General features: G+C 44.0%; 1 protein-coding gene across 14 annotated transcripts in view; it reads left to right on the top strand.

The window, feature by feature from the left end:
- ANK3 (ankyrin 3) overlaps positions 1-15,636 on the top strand; it is a 591,855-nt gene that overhangs the window by 373,369 nt on the left and 202,850 nt on the right. For all 14 annotated transcript variants that reach the window (XM_061635097.1, XM_061635100.1, XM_061635096.1 and 11 more), the window contains 3 exons: positions 2,386-2,571; positions 5,215-5,313; positions 14,118-14,216. In XM_061635097.1, the coding sequence (XP_061491081.1) occupies positions 2,386-2,571; positions 5,215-5,313; positions 14,118-14,216 (384 nt within the window). The remainder of the gene's footprint in view (positions 1-2,385; positions 2,572-5,214; positions 5,314-14,117; positions 14,217-15,636) is intronic.

Genomic DNA, 15,636 nt, shown 5'->3' with positions numbered 1-15,636 from the left:
ACATCTCGTAGCAGGTCCCGGTCCCCACTGAGGATTAAGTCCAGGGTTGCCGTCCCTCTGGTTGGTTCCATGACCAACTGGTCTAGGGCATAGTCATTTAGAATATCTAGAATTTTTGCTTCTTTGTCATGACTGGAACACATATGCGGCCAGTCTATGTCTGGGTAGTTGAATTCACCCATTACTACCACATTTCCTAGTTTGGATGCTTCCTCAATTTCATATCTCATCTCAAGGTCTCCCTGAGCATTTTGATCAGGGGGACGATAGATCGTTCCCAGTATTAAATCCCTCCTGGGGCATGGTATCACTACCCACAACGATTCTGTGGAGGAGTCCGCCTCTTTTGGGGTTTCCAGCTTGCTGGATTCAATGCCTTCTTTCACGTATAGAGCGACTCCGCCACCAATACATCCTTCCCTGGCCTTCCGATATAGTTTATATCCAGGGATAACCGTATCCCACTGGTTTCCTCCATTCCACCAGGTCTCCGTTATGCTCACTATATCAATGCTCTCCTCTAAGACCAAGCACTCCAGTTCTCCCATCTTGGTTCGCAGGCTCCTAGCATTGGCGTACAGGCACTTGTAAGCAGTGTCTCTCTTCAAGTGTCTTTGGCGCTTGTGGTTTGGGCTGTGGTAATTTTGCCCTTCTGAATTTATATCCTGTGCCCCTGCTCTCACAATGCCTACTTCTAGGCCTACCCCTTTTACAATTTCATCATTTCTTTGGTCTTTATCCCAGGGGGGAGGTTTATTCCGAACCAGACTTTCCTCAGCTCCTGTCGGGTTTCCCCCTCAGTCAGTTTAAAAGCTGCTCTGCCACCTTTTTAGTTTTAAGTGCCAGCAGTCTGGTTCCATTCTGGTTCAAGTGGAGCCCGTCACTTTTGTACAGGCCTGACTTGTCCCAAAATGTTCCCCAGTGCCTAACAAATCCAAACCCTTCCACCCGACACCATCGTCTCATCCTCGCATTGAGACTGCGAAGCTGGGCCTGTCTGGCTGGTCCTGCTCGTGGAACCGGTAGCATTTCAGAGAAAGCCACCTTGGAGGTCCTGGCTTTCAGCATCCTACCTAGCAACCTAAATTTTGCTTCCAGGACCTCACGGCTGCATTTCCCCATGTCGTTGGTGCCAACGTGCACCACGACCACTGACTCCTCCCCAGCACTGTCTACCAAACTATCTAAACAACAGGCGATATCCGCAACCTTCGCACCAGGCAGGCAAATCACCTTGCAGTCTACACGCCCATCACACACCCCACTGTCTATGTTCCTAATGATCGAATCACCCACTACAAGGATCCCTCCACCCCCTGGAGATATATCCTCGGCACGAGAGGATAGCTGCTCATCCCCCAAGGAATGGGTCCCTTCTAAGGGATCGTTTCCCTCTTCCTCAGCTGGATGCTCTCCTTCCCTGAGACCATCGTTCTCCATGATAGCAGAAGAGCTATCATCCTCGGAGTGGGACACAGCTATAACGTCCCTGAAGGCCTCCTCCACACACCTCTCTGCCTCTCTCAGCTTTTCCAGGTCCGCCACCTTGGCCTCAAGGAAATGAAGTCGTTCCCGGACTTTAAATGTACTTTAAATGTAATAACCAGCACCTTGAATTGCACTTGGAAATTAGTTGGCAGCCTGTACAGCTGATAGGATGAGCATGGGTGGGTCACATGATCCCAGCAAATTGCCCCAGTCAAGATCTTGGCAGCAGCATTCTGCACCGATTGAAGTTTCCAAATTATTTTCAAGAGCAGCCTCACATAGGTAGAGCGAGTTACAGTAAATGGAAATGGACTGCCTTCAAGTCGATCCCGACTTATGGCGACCCTATGAACAGGGTTTTCCTGGTAAGCGGTATTCAGAGGTGATTTACCATTGCCTTCCTCTGAGGCTGAGAGGCAGTGACTGGCCCAAGGTCACCCAGTGAGCTTCATGGCTGTGTGGGGATTCGAACCCTGGCTTCCAATAGTCCATTTGAAATGTAGGTAATGCATGTAGGACCATGGATAGACCTGACCTTTCAAGGAATAGACCCAGCTGGCACCCTGTATGAAGGTGGGCCAAAATTGTCCTGGCCACAACCGCTATCTGAGTACCTATTACCAAAATTGGTTCCAAGAGTATTCCAAAGCTATGATCTTTTAAGAGGAATGCAACCCCATCTAGAATATGCTGACATCCCTCGACCGTTACACCTCCTGACCAATAGCATCTCTTTCATGTCTGGCTTTTATTTCAGTTTGTTCAGCTGAAATCCCACACAAAACACCTATGCCAATTTACACACAGCTTTGCCTATTTTATAGAAAAGAAAAGCACCATTGGCTTGGGTTCCTTGGAGACATCTCTCCTGACTACTGTTGTTTGTTCATTTTGTAGGATGGCTTCACACCATTGGCAGTAGCTCTTCAACAGGGCCATGACCAGGTGGTTTCCTTGTTGCTTGAAAATGACACAAAGGGGAAAGTCCGTCTTCCTGCTCTCCACATTGCTGCACGCAAGGATGACACCAAGGCAGCTGCCTTACTGCTGCAGAATGACCATAATGCAGATGTAGAGTCCAAGGTTAGTAGCTGGTTTCTTTTGTTTTTTTTAAGAAGCAGAGGGAAAAAAGAGTGATGTGTACAGTGTCTGTGCTGCTCTTTGGTAACAAATGAAGAGCGCCCTATGTCTATTCCAGGTTTTATTACTACAGTTTCATTTAGCACTGTTTTAAGTTTTGGACCAGCACCATTTGCATTTGGGGAATTACAAGGTGCAAAACCTACTTTTCATTCAGTACTAACTCTTGTGTCGACAGCCTTGAATGGAAAAACCAGTTGGTCTATATTTGAAACAAATGATGCTGTCAGCAGTTGAGATAAAATAATCAAATGACAAATCGCTTTTTAAAGATGTCCTGGGTTCTGTTTCTTGGTCACACTGGAGTGTTAGAGTGTGGCAAAGCAATGCAACTCAGAAACGGGCTTTGATATATATCATTTGGTGTAGTGAAGAAGCATTAACTTTGTTTAGTTTTCTTTCCTAAAGGTAGGCATAGGCTGCATCCAGGAATCAAATCCAGGGCCTAATAAGCCAGGATATGCATTAGCTCTGTGCACCCACACACAGTCCATTCACTTTTGCTTTGTTCCTCCCTTCACCCGAATGGGAGAAGCCAGGAAGCCACAGTTAATGATAGCTTCCCAGTAGCAGTCAGCGGGGCAGAGTGAAGCTGCTCTTCTGACACTCCTGCTGCCATGCCCGCACTGTGCTGAATTCCTCACCCCCTCTCAGGAACCAGAAGCGGTGCTCAGTGTTAGGAAGGCTGGTAAGCAACACCACCCTGCTGCTTGTGCTGCCCTGCTGACCACTAGTGTAGCTCCCTGTTAGGTGCAAACTGGGAAACTATGGTGAATGGCTTCTGTGAAAGCCAAGATACGAAGCCAAAGTTTAAAGTTGGCTTAAGAATCCTGGCTTGTTTGGATGCCATTAAATAATTTCCTGGTTCAGAGGTAACAGAGATCTTTGGTTCACTCAGATTCCCAACTTGTTTCCCTGCTCCTGCAAGAGGAGGAGCGAAGTGGGAGTGAAGGAGCTCATGCCTATCCCGACTTATTAAGACAGAATTTGATCATGCAAACCAGGTCATGGTTGAAGGCTGAAATGGGAAATGTGGGGTTTCTGAATCTCAATTTTTACTGTGGATGAAATGACAAAATCTCATTTTTAACACACACCCATTCATGTTTGGAAAAAAAGAAATAGCCTGCCAATCAGCCTCGCTTTCCTTCTGTGCCTATTAGTCCTTTCATTGTTTTGTCCATTCAGCGGTCACAAAGCTTTCTGCATCCATTATCACCAGTAGAGGACTAACCCTTCATTTTTTCCCCCCTTCTTTGCTTCCAAATGTGTTAACCTAGATGGTGGTGAATAGAACAACTGAGGTATATATAAAAAATTATATATATAAATATAAATATATATGCATCATCCCACATTGTAGAGCTGCTGTGTCATTTCTTCCTTCTCTTCTCTGCATTGCCTTTGTAGAGGAGTAGACCTGCTTTAGATTCAACAGAGTGGCATGTGCTAGAGAAGAATGTAGTTTTAGTTACTTACCAGGGCTTTCTGCAGCTGGAATGGGTCTTCATAAAAGTGTACAAGCAAGCTTCCTTTGGAACTAATTGTCACCGCTGAAGAGTCATTTTGTGTAAGAGGAAAGCACCTGGGTTTTCAATGCTATATCAGACATTTTTATCAGCTATGTCAAGAGCTGCAGACATCCCTGACACACTTTTGCATCCAGGACTTAGATTCTTTAGGCTCTTGCATGACACTTTATTGTCAGTGTCAACAAAAAGGTGAGGGGTGGGGTGGTTCTTCTGAGCAACTCAGAAATGTGTAAACACTTTTCAAGCTGAGGCAGTGACAGCTAGCATGGCTAAAGAGGCTTGCTGATGATTTTAGACATGTGTCAAGTTCCCTCTGAGGTTCCACGCATTGTGGGGACTGGTTGACTTGCTGCATGTATTAGCATTTTTTGAAGAAGAAAAAAATATTTTTTAAAAAATGTCTTAAATATGAAAACAAGTCACTGAAGCTATCTGGTTGGCTACTTACTTTCTAATGAGAGTTGGGGTCTCATCATATTAACCACATGTGATTGCTGACCGTGGGAGGCCAATCTTTTATCTTTTATAGAAGGAACCCTCTTTTAAAAAATCACATTAATCTCTTTTTTAAAATGGACTTTGATGTTTTAATTTGCATCTGCTTTGAATTTATGAAATCTACTCAGCAATTATTATCAAGTGACTCCATTTGAACTTCTGCAAGGAAGATGCAAGAATAATAAAACACTAATAGCAAGTAGATATGTCCCATAAGAAACTGATTTACCACTTAAGAGAAGGGTAATGTTTTCATTTTATTAACTTTCTTAGACACTTTTTGCAATAGCCAAACATCTTATCCTGCTCCTATTTTTCCAGAATAGGCATGTTAATTTATTTCCCTTCTCCTGAGTATATTCTTATTCACCATGTTCAAACAAGTCATAAAGCACTACAGTGACTGAAAACTAGAACAGAATGTATACTATATCTCTGGATCACATTCTGCTTACTGGACTCTATCTGCACTGAAGACACATTTTAGGAGTTGGTGGAAGACCTTTGGGGGGAAAATATATCTTGCTGTGTGTGGTGTTGTTCTTTTCTCTTTCAGAGTGGCTTCACCCCCTTGCATATAGCTGCCCACTATGGAAATATTAATGTAGCTACACTGCTTCTAAATCGTGGTGCTGCTGTGGACTTTACTGCAAGGGTATGTACTAATTCTTAGAAATTTCACTTAAATGTGACCTCTTAAAGCCTCTGATGGAGTTATAACACTTAGTCATTGTTAGAGTAAACCACGGTTTGTTGTCTTAACCCTATTTGACATCCCAGATGTATGATACAAGCATATTTTAGGCAGCTGAGCTAAGCTCTGCTTTCTGAGAGGCCTGTATAGAGAGATACAAAGAGATCTGCTTGCAGAGAGGCTGGAGAGGTGGGGAAAACTGCTCCTGGTTTTCTCAGTATAGCTGTAACATAACTGTGGTTAATGCAAACCATAGTTTTCAAGTCCACTTCAAACTTTCAATTTACATCATGATTTGTAGCCAATGCATAGACATAGTAAAGGGGGGGGGAAACTCTACATAGGGCCTAAGTGTGAATGGTATGAACAGTTGTTAGAGAACGTAAATAAGATTTCCAGGGACCAAAGGATGTGAGGTTTAACATTCTTGCATAGCTATCTGCTCCCCATGACATTCTCTCTCTCTCTCTCTCTCTCTCTCTCTCACTCACACACACACACACAGAAAGAGAGAGAGAGAGAGAGAGAGAGAGAGAGAGAGAGAGAGGACGTTACCTTATTGGTCCATCTAGCTCAGTATTGTCTACACTGACTGGCAGTGTCTCCCCAGGGTTTCAGACAGGTGTCTTTGCCAGCCCTATCTAGAGATGCCTTCAGCATGCAAGGCAGTTGCCCTACCACTGAGCTACCCCCCCCATTTCAGATGCTTTTTGACATGCAAGATCACATGCTACTATACCACAGTACATACATATGTGCTAATGACGAATCATAGAATCACAGAATAGCAGAGTTGGAACGAGCCTATAAGGCCATAGAGTCCAACTCGCTGCTCAATGCAGGAACAGGTTCACAAGCCTGAGAAAGCTTGTGAATGCGACAGTTTGTCAGGTATGTGTGTCTCACTGGATCCAGGACATGGATCTTTCAGATCCAGACACAGACATTTCAGTGAACACAAAGTGCAATTTGCCAGTGATCCCTCAGGTGCTGATTGGCTCTGAGCCCAGTCTTCTGATTGTCTGAGAGCCCTGTTTAATACCTCCTGGGTCAGATCAGCCCACCCTGGGTGTTTTCCTGGTGGCCTGTTGCCAGTGATTCAGTCTTTTGAGTTTGCCCTTCCTTGCCCCACAGTTTATCCCCCCCACCAGCAAATTAATCACCCAAGCCCAGATATGGACCTGAGCTGAACCCCATCTACCTGGTCCCACTCAGCAATCAGCAGGGGGTAATGAGTAGTTCTGGCCACATAACAGGGCTGGTCCAAGACATTTTGCTGCCTGAGGCAGAGCAGCAAATAGCGACTCCCTCCTCCAAAGTCAAGGCAGAGGTGAAGCTATCTTAGCACCTGAGACAGAAAACCCCACAAGTGCCTCTTCCCATCTTTGGCAGTAAAAAGACAGCAATGTTAAACTAAATAACTAACAATGTGGCACCCTTTCATGACACCCAAAACTGTATGCATGAGGCAGCTGCCCCACTGTTCCTAATGGTAGGGATATAATGACCTTGTAAATTCTTGTATCTTGTTGTTTTACTTCTGTATTCTTTCAGCTTGTTCTTCTGTCTACCCAGTTAGCCCTGCTGAATACACTTCTCTCCCCGCCCCCCAATACCAGGTTTCAACTTGGAGATTCTCCCTCTGCCTTTAAATCTGAAGGCTGCAGATTCTCCCACCCATTTCCTTCCCCCTCTTTTGTTTGCCCCCTCCCCACCTACTGCAGTGATGGGGTGGTGGTTGGTGGGAGAAGCTGCCACTCCTCTTGCCCGCATTCAGTGACAGGGTTAATGATAAAAGAGGAATCTCCAAGTTTGCAGTCTGGAAACAACACCAGCAACACTGTGGATGGTATTGGACATAAACAGGATTCTCATTCAGTAGTAATTCTTATGTTTTGGTTGCAGATGGCTTGTTTAAGCAAGCTTTGTGCTTTTTTCTGTTTCTTTTACTGCCTTTTAATTCTAAGGAGCATTAATTTGTCCCCCCTTTTTTTCATTCTAAGGAAAGGTAGTTAAGAAGTCCTAGCTTGCCCAAGAGTATGGCAAGTTGCATAGCACTGTCCTGGGAAACACAATGATTATGGCTGGCTGCAGGAGGCAGATCCCTCTGCAGAGGGGCACAGCTCCATCCCCACACCCAGCATGATAAACTGGGAAGAGCAGCAGCACAGAGGTGTAGATGGGCCAGAAGAATTCTTCACATTATTCTTGTATAATGGGGTGAAGAACCTTTTTTTCTGTTTTTCTGTTTCTGCATTTCCTCGGGGTAATCTGCTGGGGGGGGCATGCTGGTGTAGGCGGGATTGAAGCCAGTGGTGGGCAGGGCCAGAGCTAAATATACATGCGGCCACCCATTTTCTCTTGCTTTCTCTCCTTTTTCTCTCCTATTTCTCTGTCTGTCTGTCTGTCTATCCTATCCTATCCTTCCCACCTAGTGGGCTGCTGGGGAAGGAGCAGATTGCTGATGCCACAGATCTGAACAAATTGCTTGCAGAGGATGTCTTCCCACTCCTCCTCCCATTGTGCTATCTGTTTCAGTTTCCTCCCCCACCCCTATTTACCTCCATTCTGCCCCACCGGGTGTTCCCCACCCACATGGAATTAGGCTGAGGGCTGTGTGGAAGTAGGCCATGGAATGCAGATGCTGCCACCACCACCACCTTCCTTCCTTCCTTCCTTCCTTCCTTCCTTCCTTCCCATTTCATTTCATTTCATTTCCATCCCACCTTTCCTCCAAGGAGCTCAAGATGGCATACATGGTTCTCCCCTCCCTATTTTATCCTCACAACAATCCTGTGAGGTAGGTTAGGCTGAAAAGCAGTGACTGGCTGCCAGCCTTCTGCAACCTGCCACTGAGGAAGGAATCCTGCCTGTGAAAAGATTCCATAGTAACACTTGAGACCCTCCCCATTTCCCCTAATTGGGGTGTTTCTCTTATCTGTCAGGGAGCCACTTTTTCACACATAGCTGGCTCCTCTAATGGGGTATTTGCAAGGATGAGATGTACTTATTCAGGACAGGTGATCATTCTGCCTCCTCCCAATGCTCCCAGGCCTTGAGGTAAGCAGCCCATGTTACTTCCCTGCCCTGCAGGGGAAACTGTACATTGGCCCATGCAGTCTTTGCTGCTCATCCATATAACAAGGTTAATTATAATATTTTACTTTTATGTATAGCACTTTAGAGCCTTCAGAGAGCTTCATATATATTACCTTAGTAGTCCTTACAACAGCCCTGTAGGGTAGGCCTCTATTCTTATTCTTAATAGTAGTAGTAGTGATAGTTGTAGTATCTCCATATTGCTGAGATGCAGCACTTATGGCAGAGGCAGGATTTGATCCAGGGACTTCTCTTAGCCACTGTGCTGGACCAGCTCATAAGAAGCCTGTCGTTAGCAAAAACCTAATATACAGGAGTGTATATCGATCTAATTTCTTGGAGTTGAGTCCTGGCTGATCAAAGTAATGGATATGATGATGTTTTATTTATTTGTACCATCACCAGTACATTTGTCATTGTACAGAATAACAGGAGCATAAAAAGATGGGTTCCTGCCCCAGGAAGCTTATAGTCTAAATGTAAACTTTGACAATGTATAGACAAATGAAGGGGGAAGGCAAACATAGCAAAGGGGACATTTTGTGTCTCAGCTCTGATTTGTAATGCCCTTGAGTAAACTTGCGCAATAGGGTCTCGGTCCTGGCCTCTTTTCTTACAGCATCATGTGTCTATGGGAGTATATATTAGTTTATCCTGTCTGGCGTGACGCATCTTCACTGTCATCTTTGTATTTATTATTTATTTCTGTTTTGATGTGAGCCGCCTTGAAAGAATTTGGCAGGATAGAAGTGTCTCTGATAAATTACCAAGCATGAGGCAATCCATGGCTTTTGACTTAACATTATCAAGTACAAGACAGCATGCTACACTGCTGGAGGCATTGCTGATGGCACCAGCACCTACGATAGCATTCGTAGGCATCTGGTTCATCCCCGAACAGATACCTTTTGGTTAAGATATAGATGGCCTTGCTTGTTCAGCAGGATGTAGTTTTTATTCAGCCAGCTGTTAGCCAGTCCCCATAACACCACAAAAGGGCATAACTTGGAACTTATCATCTTTGTAGGATTGTGCCTGTTTTTTCCATTTAAAAACAAAAACAATATCAGTATTGTTCATTTGTTATAATCTGCACATATGGACACTTACATTAGGCATTGCAAACCACTGTTTAGGTAATTCAGCAGGATGCAAAAAGCATTTAGTCACATCTTGGATCTTTGTGCATGAGTGAGTCTGTTACGTAATTGTCCTGAATGTGCAGCACATTTGCATATGGTTGCCTTCTTAAACAGAAACTCAAAGATCAAGATGGATATAAGGTGTTGAAACCAGACTATCTGGGAATGGAATTTTGCTCATGAGATGCTTCCATGGACTGAAGGCGGAAGAAAGTGATTTTTGCTGATTCCTCCTTCCCTCTCTGCTCCCTGGAAAGCTGCTCTGGAGGGTTGGGGGAAACCCCAGAACAGTGTGGGAGGTGGTGGAGGGGGCTGCAGTGGGAAAAGGGGGATTAGCAAAAATTATCCCCCCCAACTCCCCCCCCCAGCATAGGCCCTTCTGTGAATGGAAGGATATGTCTATATGGGATAACTGACCTACCTGAACTTGAAGAACTCAGACTCAGACACGGCTGTGATATTTTTTCTTTTATTGTAGTAAGAGACAGTTTCAATTCAGTGCGCTTCATGAATTTATCTACAGCTTACTCAGAATTTAGCTAGATCTAGCTAGGCATAACTTCGTGGCAATAAGACGCTGACTCAGCAACTACTCCCGCCCCTCACCTGGCTTAAGTAAGGCTGGGTGGGCATCCTGCTTGCTTGTGCCAACTGTCACTATTGGGTGCATGCACATAGATGAAAACTGCCTCAACTGTGTCTGTTGAATCTCTCGACACATTCGCCTCCTGGCACAAAATGAAGGCGGAGCTTCCCTCACTGTCCCGTCTTCCCCCTCTGAGGGAGGAGGGCTGTCTGCTGGCAGCACGGGTTCAGAGAGAGGGGAAACATCAGGCTGGGAAACAATTGGCTGGTCAGGTTCACTCTCCACAGGGATATCTGGAGCTGCTAGGGTTGAACTGTCAAAGTCCAGGGCTGGGGCGCCTGAGTCCCCCTCCCCGCTCGGTCCCTCCCTGGCTTGAACATCCCACTCTAAGTCCTCCTTGTCCACTTCATTCTCATCAGTCTACCACCTTCCTGCAGGGCTCATGACAATATCCAACCCGTATATATAGTGTGTAAAACATTTTCAGTCTCTCCTTAGTCCCTGTCATGAGGTGAGACAAGGCCACCTCGAGTGGTAGATTTTGGGAGCAACTGAAAGTGGCACAGAGAGAAGTGCAGGGCGAGGAAAAGAGCCTGGCCTGTTTCATATCCTGCCTTTCATCCATCATGAAATGAAAGGTGGCATATGTAGAGTTCACAGGCATCTCCCATCCAGGCACTGACCAAACTGAAACCTGCTTAGCTTCAGCAGGCGGCTCCATTGTGTGACCTCATACCATGCCCTGTGTCACAATCCATTGGGAAGTTCTCCAGCACCAGCCATGTTGAAATGAACAGAAGCCTCACAAGAGTGCAAGAGTACCCTTGTGAGGCCCCCAATCCTTTCAGTGAAACAGGTGAGTTTTTCTGATAGGATTGTGCCACATGTCAATTAGCTGATCTGTGTGGGGCTCCATCTGGAGTTTCCACACCAGGCAACCAAAATGTCTCAGACTATCCTTGCCGCACATAAAAGATAAAATGATCAAATCCTTGCCAGAAGATTTAGGGAAATTAATTCCTACCGTGCAAGCAAATTAGTCAGACATTGTATCACTAGAGTATCTTGATTTTAAAAGCACTTCATAATCAATGTTATGGGCAGTTTGTTTTTTTTCTTTGGGTTTTTGTTGTTGTTTTGAGCCCAGGTGAACTTACTGTTGCTAAATTTTATCTCCCAGCTTCGTAGCAGTATTTTAATGGAGCTGGAATTGTTGGTGATATAAAGGCAGGGTCCTTCCTGAGAGCTGTGCTTACACTACCACACACGTACCAAGGTGTGAAACAGTGGCTGGAACAACAAGAAGGGGAATGGAGACAAACAATAATGTTTGTGTGCATGTGTGTGTTTTAAAGAAAGTTGCTGGTGAGATGGGAGGCATCCTTATTCTTCCTTCCTTCCTTCCTTCCTTCCTTCCTTCCTTCCTTCCTTCCTTCCTTCCTTCCTTCCTTCCTTCCTTCCTTCCTTCCTTCCTTCCTTCCTCTTCCTTCCTTCCTTCCTTCCTCTTCCTTCCTTCCTTCCTTCCTTCCTTCCTTCCTTCCTTCCTCTTCCTTCCTTCCTTCCTTCCTCTTCCTTCCTTCCTTCCTTCCTTCCTTCCTCTTCCTTCCTTCCTTCCTTCCTTCCTTCCTTCCTTCCTTCCTCTTCCTTCCTTCCTTCCTTCCTTCCTTCCTTCCTTTCTCTTCCTTCCTTCCTTCCTTCCTTCCTTCCTCTTCCTTCCTTCCTTCCTTCCTTCCTTCCTCTTCCTTCCTTCCTTCCTTCCTTCCTTTCTTTCACAAGCAGGTCTTGGAGGTTTTTGAAGCACTACTAAAATTAGTGCTGGGCCCAGGTATTCATCCTCACTTTCTTTGTCGTTTAGGAGAGCTAGAGCTGGAGCACAAATGGACCCTGAAGATTTATGCTGCCCTTTGGGGATTAGGAGATATTTCTAAACAATTGGGGAGGGGGACTTAGCATAATAGATGTACATAATGGACTTGATGCATAAGAGAAATGGCAAAACTCAGATTATTATGTTTGTTGAGAGGTGGATAGGTTTTATAAATTACTAGACTGAACATCATGGATATAGAAGACTCCCTCAATATTTGTGTAACTTTCTAAAAAATGTAATATAGATATAGATATGAGGCATCAGAGGGTTGTGCCAGTCTTCCTTCTTACAAAAACAGTTAAAGCTTTACTAGCACTTGTGAATTTCATTCTCAGGGACATCCATCTTTTCCCTCCTTTTGTTTTTTTAACACCAAGAATGGTCCTGTGAATGACACCACATCATCATGTAGCGTAGTTCCTATTGGGTCATTCTCAGCAGGGAGCACCTCTAGGACTGCTTCTTCTTGTTATAGCTCTGCCACCACTTCAAATGGTGGCAAAACTTTTAACAGTTAAAAAACAAAACGTTGTCATATCCCTCTGCCACTATGTATCAGTTATGGTAAGTCCCCTTCCAAATCAGTTTGCACCCCTCCCCATTTCTGGGGGAGATTAATGGCCTTGTGAAAGGGGGGGGAGTTCATATTTGTCTCTGAAAAAGCCATTGATGGGTGACGCTAGGTTGAGTGTACACACTACAAACATTTCCTCTTATCATGCCACCCTTCCAGTCTCTGAAGGAAATAAAAACTTACCTCTAGTGTCTACTTTAAATCTTTAATTTAAATTTACCATGAAGCTTGGTGATTGTTCTGGCCTCTCTCCCTAAACGGTTATACAGGGTTGTCGCAAGAAGCAAAATCAGGACATCTTACAAGCTCCTTAATATAGCAAGGTGCCCAAGCCCATCAAGTGAGCTTAACCCAGGCCTCACCATTGCAAGTCCAACATTCTGTGCAGCCCACTATCCTCAACATTGCAAAGATGACTGCATTGAAGCACATTGTTCTTTGGGTGGGAGTTGAACCAGAGCCAAAACAGCCCCTGGATATTGTGGTCTTTGGGAGAAATTTCTGGCCAGTGGGTGGCAGCCATTTTTTTTCTTTTGTTTTTTAACAAGAATGGCTCTTGGGAATAATGCTACATCATGATGCAGCATTCTCCAGTTGCCTGCAGGCTGTCCCTATTTTGCAGGAGGAATTCAAGCACAGAAGTTTAGGTTTCCACAGGTAAAGTGTATTAAAGTGCTCTGCCAGCCTAGCATAACAAATCCACTTTAAACACCCACGCCCACAAACACAATTTTTGTGATTTGGAAAGTGATGGGAAAATGCATTTAAAATGTGGAGTAAACAAATGATTAACAGGAAGACATGTAAGCACGCCACAAGCAAATCAGGATGAATGTTTATTGTCATATAAACAAATCAAAATGAATGCTCAATAAAGACCAGGCATAGTCTAGCCACCACATAACCTTTGTGCAAGCAAATCAGGATAAATGCCTGGAAGAGCCGTCCCCCTAGAGGGGTCAGTGTCCCAACTTGGATGGGAGTCAGGTGCCAGATTAATACATCTCTTCTCCTGGGCATTTGGTGATCTGAGATCTAGACTATTCAAGGTTTGAGGGATGTTGAACCACTGGTGTTATCTGGCATGGTTTTATAATTGATTATTTTATTTGTTCTTTCTTGTGTAATACGTTGTTTTATATTTTGGAAACTCTTCTGTGGTTCTTTTGTAATAAAGAGCAGTCTAAATGTTTTGTTAAACAGAAAAATAATGAGGAACACTGCTGGTGCTTGAAATGGAGGCAAAGCTTTATATAAAACAAAGTTTTAGCAGAGGGCTGCATTCAGTTAAAAGAAAGACAACTGCATCCCCTCTGCTATCTCATATATATCATGGTAAGTTCCCCTCTCCAATATGTAAGAAATTTCTCCCCATCCCAAAATTCTCTGAAAATGCCTTTGCTTATATTCACGGGGGACAAAGACCTCTTCAGAAGTAGTGTGTGTTTATGTGCTTCTTAAAATTTAACTTGGTCACCTCTGTTTCTCCCACAGAACGATATCACTCCATTACATGTAGCATCAAAGAGAGGCAATACCAACATGGTTAAGCTGCTACTTGATAGAGGAGCAAAAATTGATGCGAAAACAAGGGTAAGAATGACTGAATTGCCATGTTATCCTATATTATACCATGTGCATCTTGGGTATATCTCACTGAAATGAATGTTATGTTTTGGCTTCTTTGATAGATTTATATCCCAGAATCCAAAGCCCTCACGCTCTTAAAGCAGCTGACTATATAAAATCATTATAAAAAGTCTAGTAAAAACGTAAAAAGAGAATAAAACAGCAGGGATCCATCAACAGACATTATCTAATGATAGACCTTCAAGCAACCTAAGCCCTTGATAAGAAGGATTAAAAAATAAAATAAAGTTTCTGAAGATCACGAACAATCTTGCCAGAGGAGCAGATGAGCAGGATGGTCCATGAAGCAAGACTTCAAAGGAGAATGGACCCTGAATCACGTAGTAACCAATAGGGATGGGGGAGAAATCTGTTTAGTTCTGTCAACCTAATTCACATTCCCTGAACTGAGGTGCAGCTATTTTTTTAAATACACACCACCTAATTTTGTTGTATAACCAGAAATGCATAGAAAAATGTGTATATTAAGGAAGTGTGGACAAAATTGGGTATATTAGTGGAACTAACATACAAAAAAAGATTTATGTTATGGAAAATTGCAGGCAAAATGAGCATATTAGAAATGTACATACAAATACCGTATATTCCGGCGTATAAGACGACTTTTTAACCCTGGAAAATCTTCTCCAAAGTCGGGGGTCGTCTTATACGCCAGGTGTCGTCTTATTAGGGTTGCCATATTGCCCGGATAGCCGGGTTTTACCCGGATTCTAAGCATGCAACCTGGCGCCCGGCTAGCCTCTTAGGTGGCCCAGATTCTCAGCTTTCATTTAAAAAAAAATTAAGTTTCTAGGTGGTGCGGTTCTCGAGATATATATAAAAACGTCAGGCACCCCCCCCCGGTTAAATCTTTTTTTAAACTACTGTATAGCACTTCGTAGCTTTAACCCCGCCTGTTCAGGATTTCAGCCAATCAGTGAAGTGTTTGTTTGGTGGCAGTGTCTGCAAAACTTCATTGCGAGGCCAGAAAATGGTGGTTTCCCCTCCTGTTTATCTGAAAATCTCATAAATTGGGTAGGTATATACATTTCAGTTTTCCCCCCTGTTGTGTGTAGGAGTCAGATCCTGGGCAGTGTTTTGAAAACCTTCCCAATAGTTGCTTTTGGGGGTAAAAACAGTGCTAATCCCATATGTCCAGAGTAAATCCTATTGAATTCAGTAGGAATTACTTTTGAGTAGACATGATTATGAATGTGCTGAAAATCAATGGGACTTTGGAGTGAATGTAAAAAAGAATTGTGTTTGTGTTCTCTTTCTGCCCCCCCCCCAGTCCTATTTTAAAGCAAGTAGGCAGGGCTTACTTAGGTATTGCAGTTTTTATTCTGTAGGAAACTAATACTGATTTTTAAAAAACTAATACTGA

This window comes from Rhineura floridana, chromosome 7, assembly GCF_030035675.1.
Source record: "Rhineura floridana isolate rRhiFlo1 chromosome 7, rRhiFlo1.hap2, whole genome shotgun sequence".
In the NCBI taxonomy this organism is placed as follows: domain Eukaryota; kingdom Metazoa; phylum Chordata; class Lepidosauria; order Squamata; family Rhineuridae; genus Rhineura; species Rhineura floridana.
Note: the sequence above shows the minus strand (reverse complement) of the source record. Positions and strands in the feature narration are given on the sequence as shown.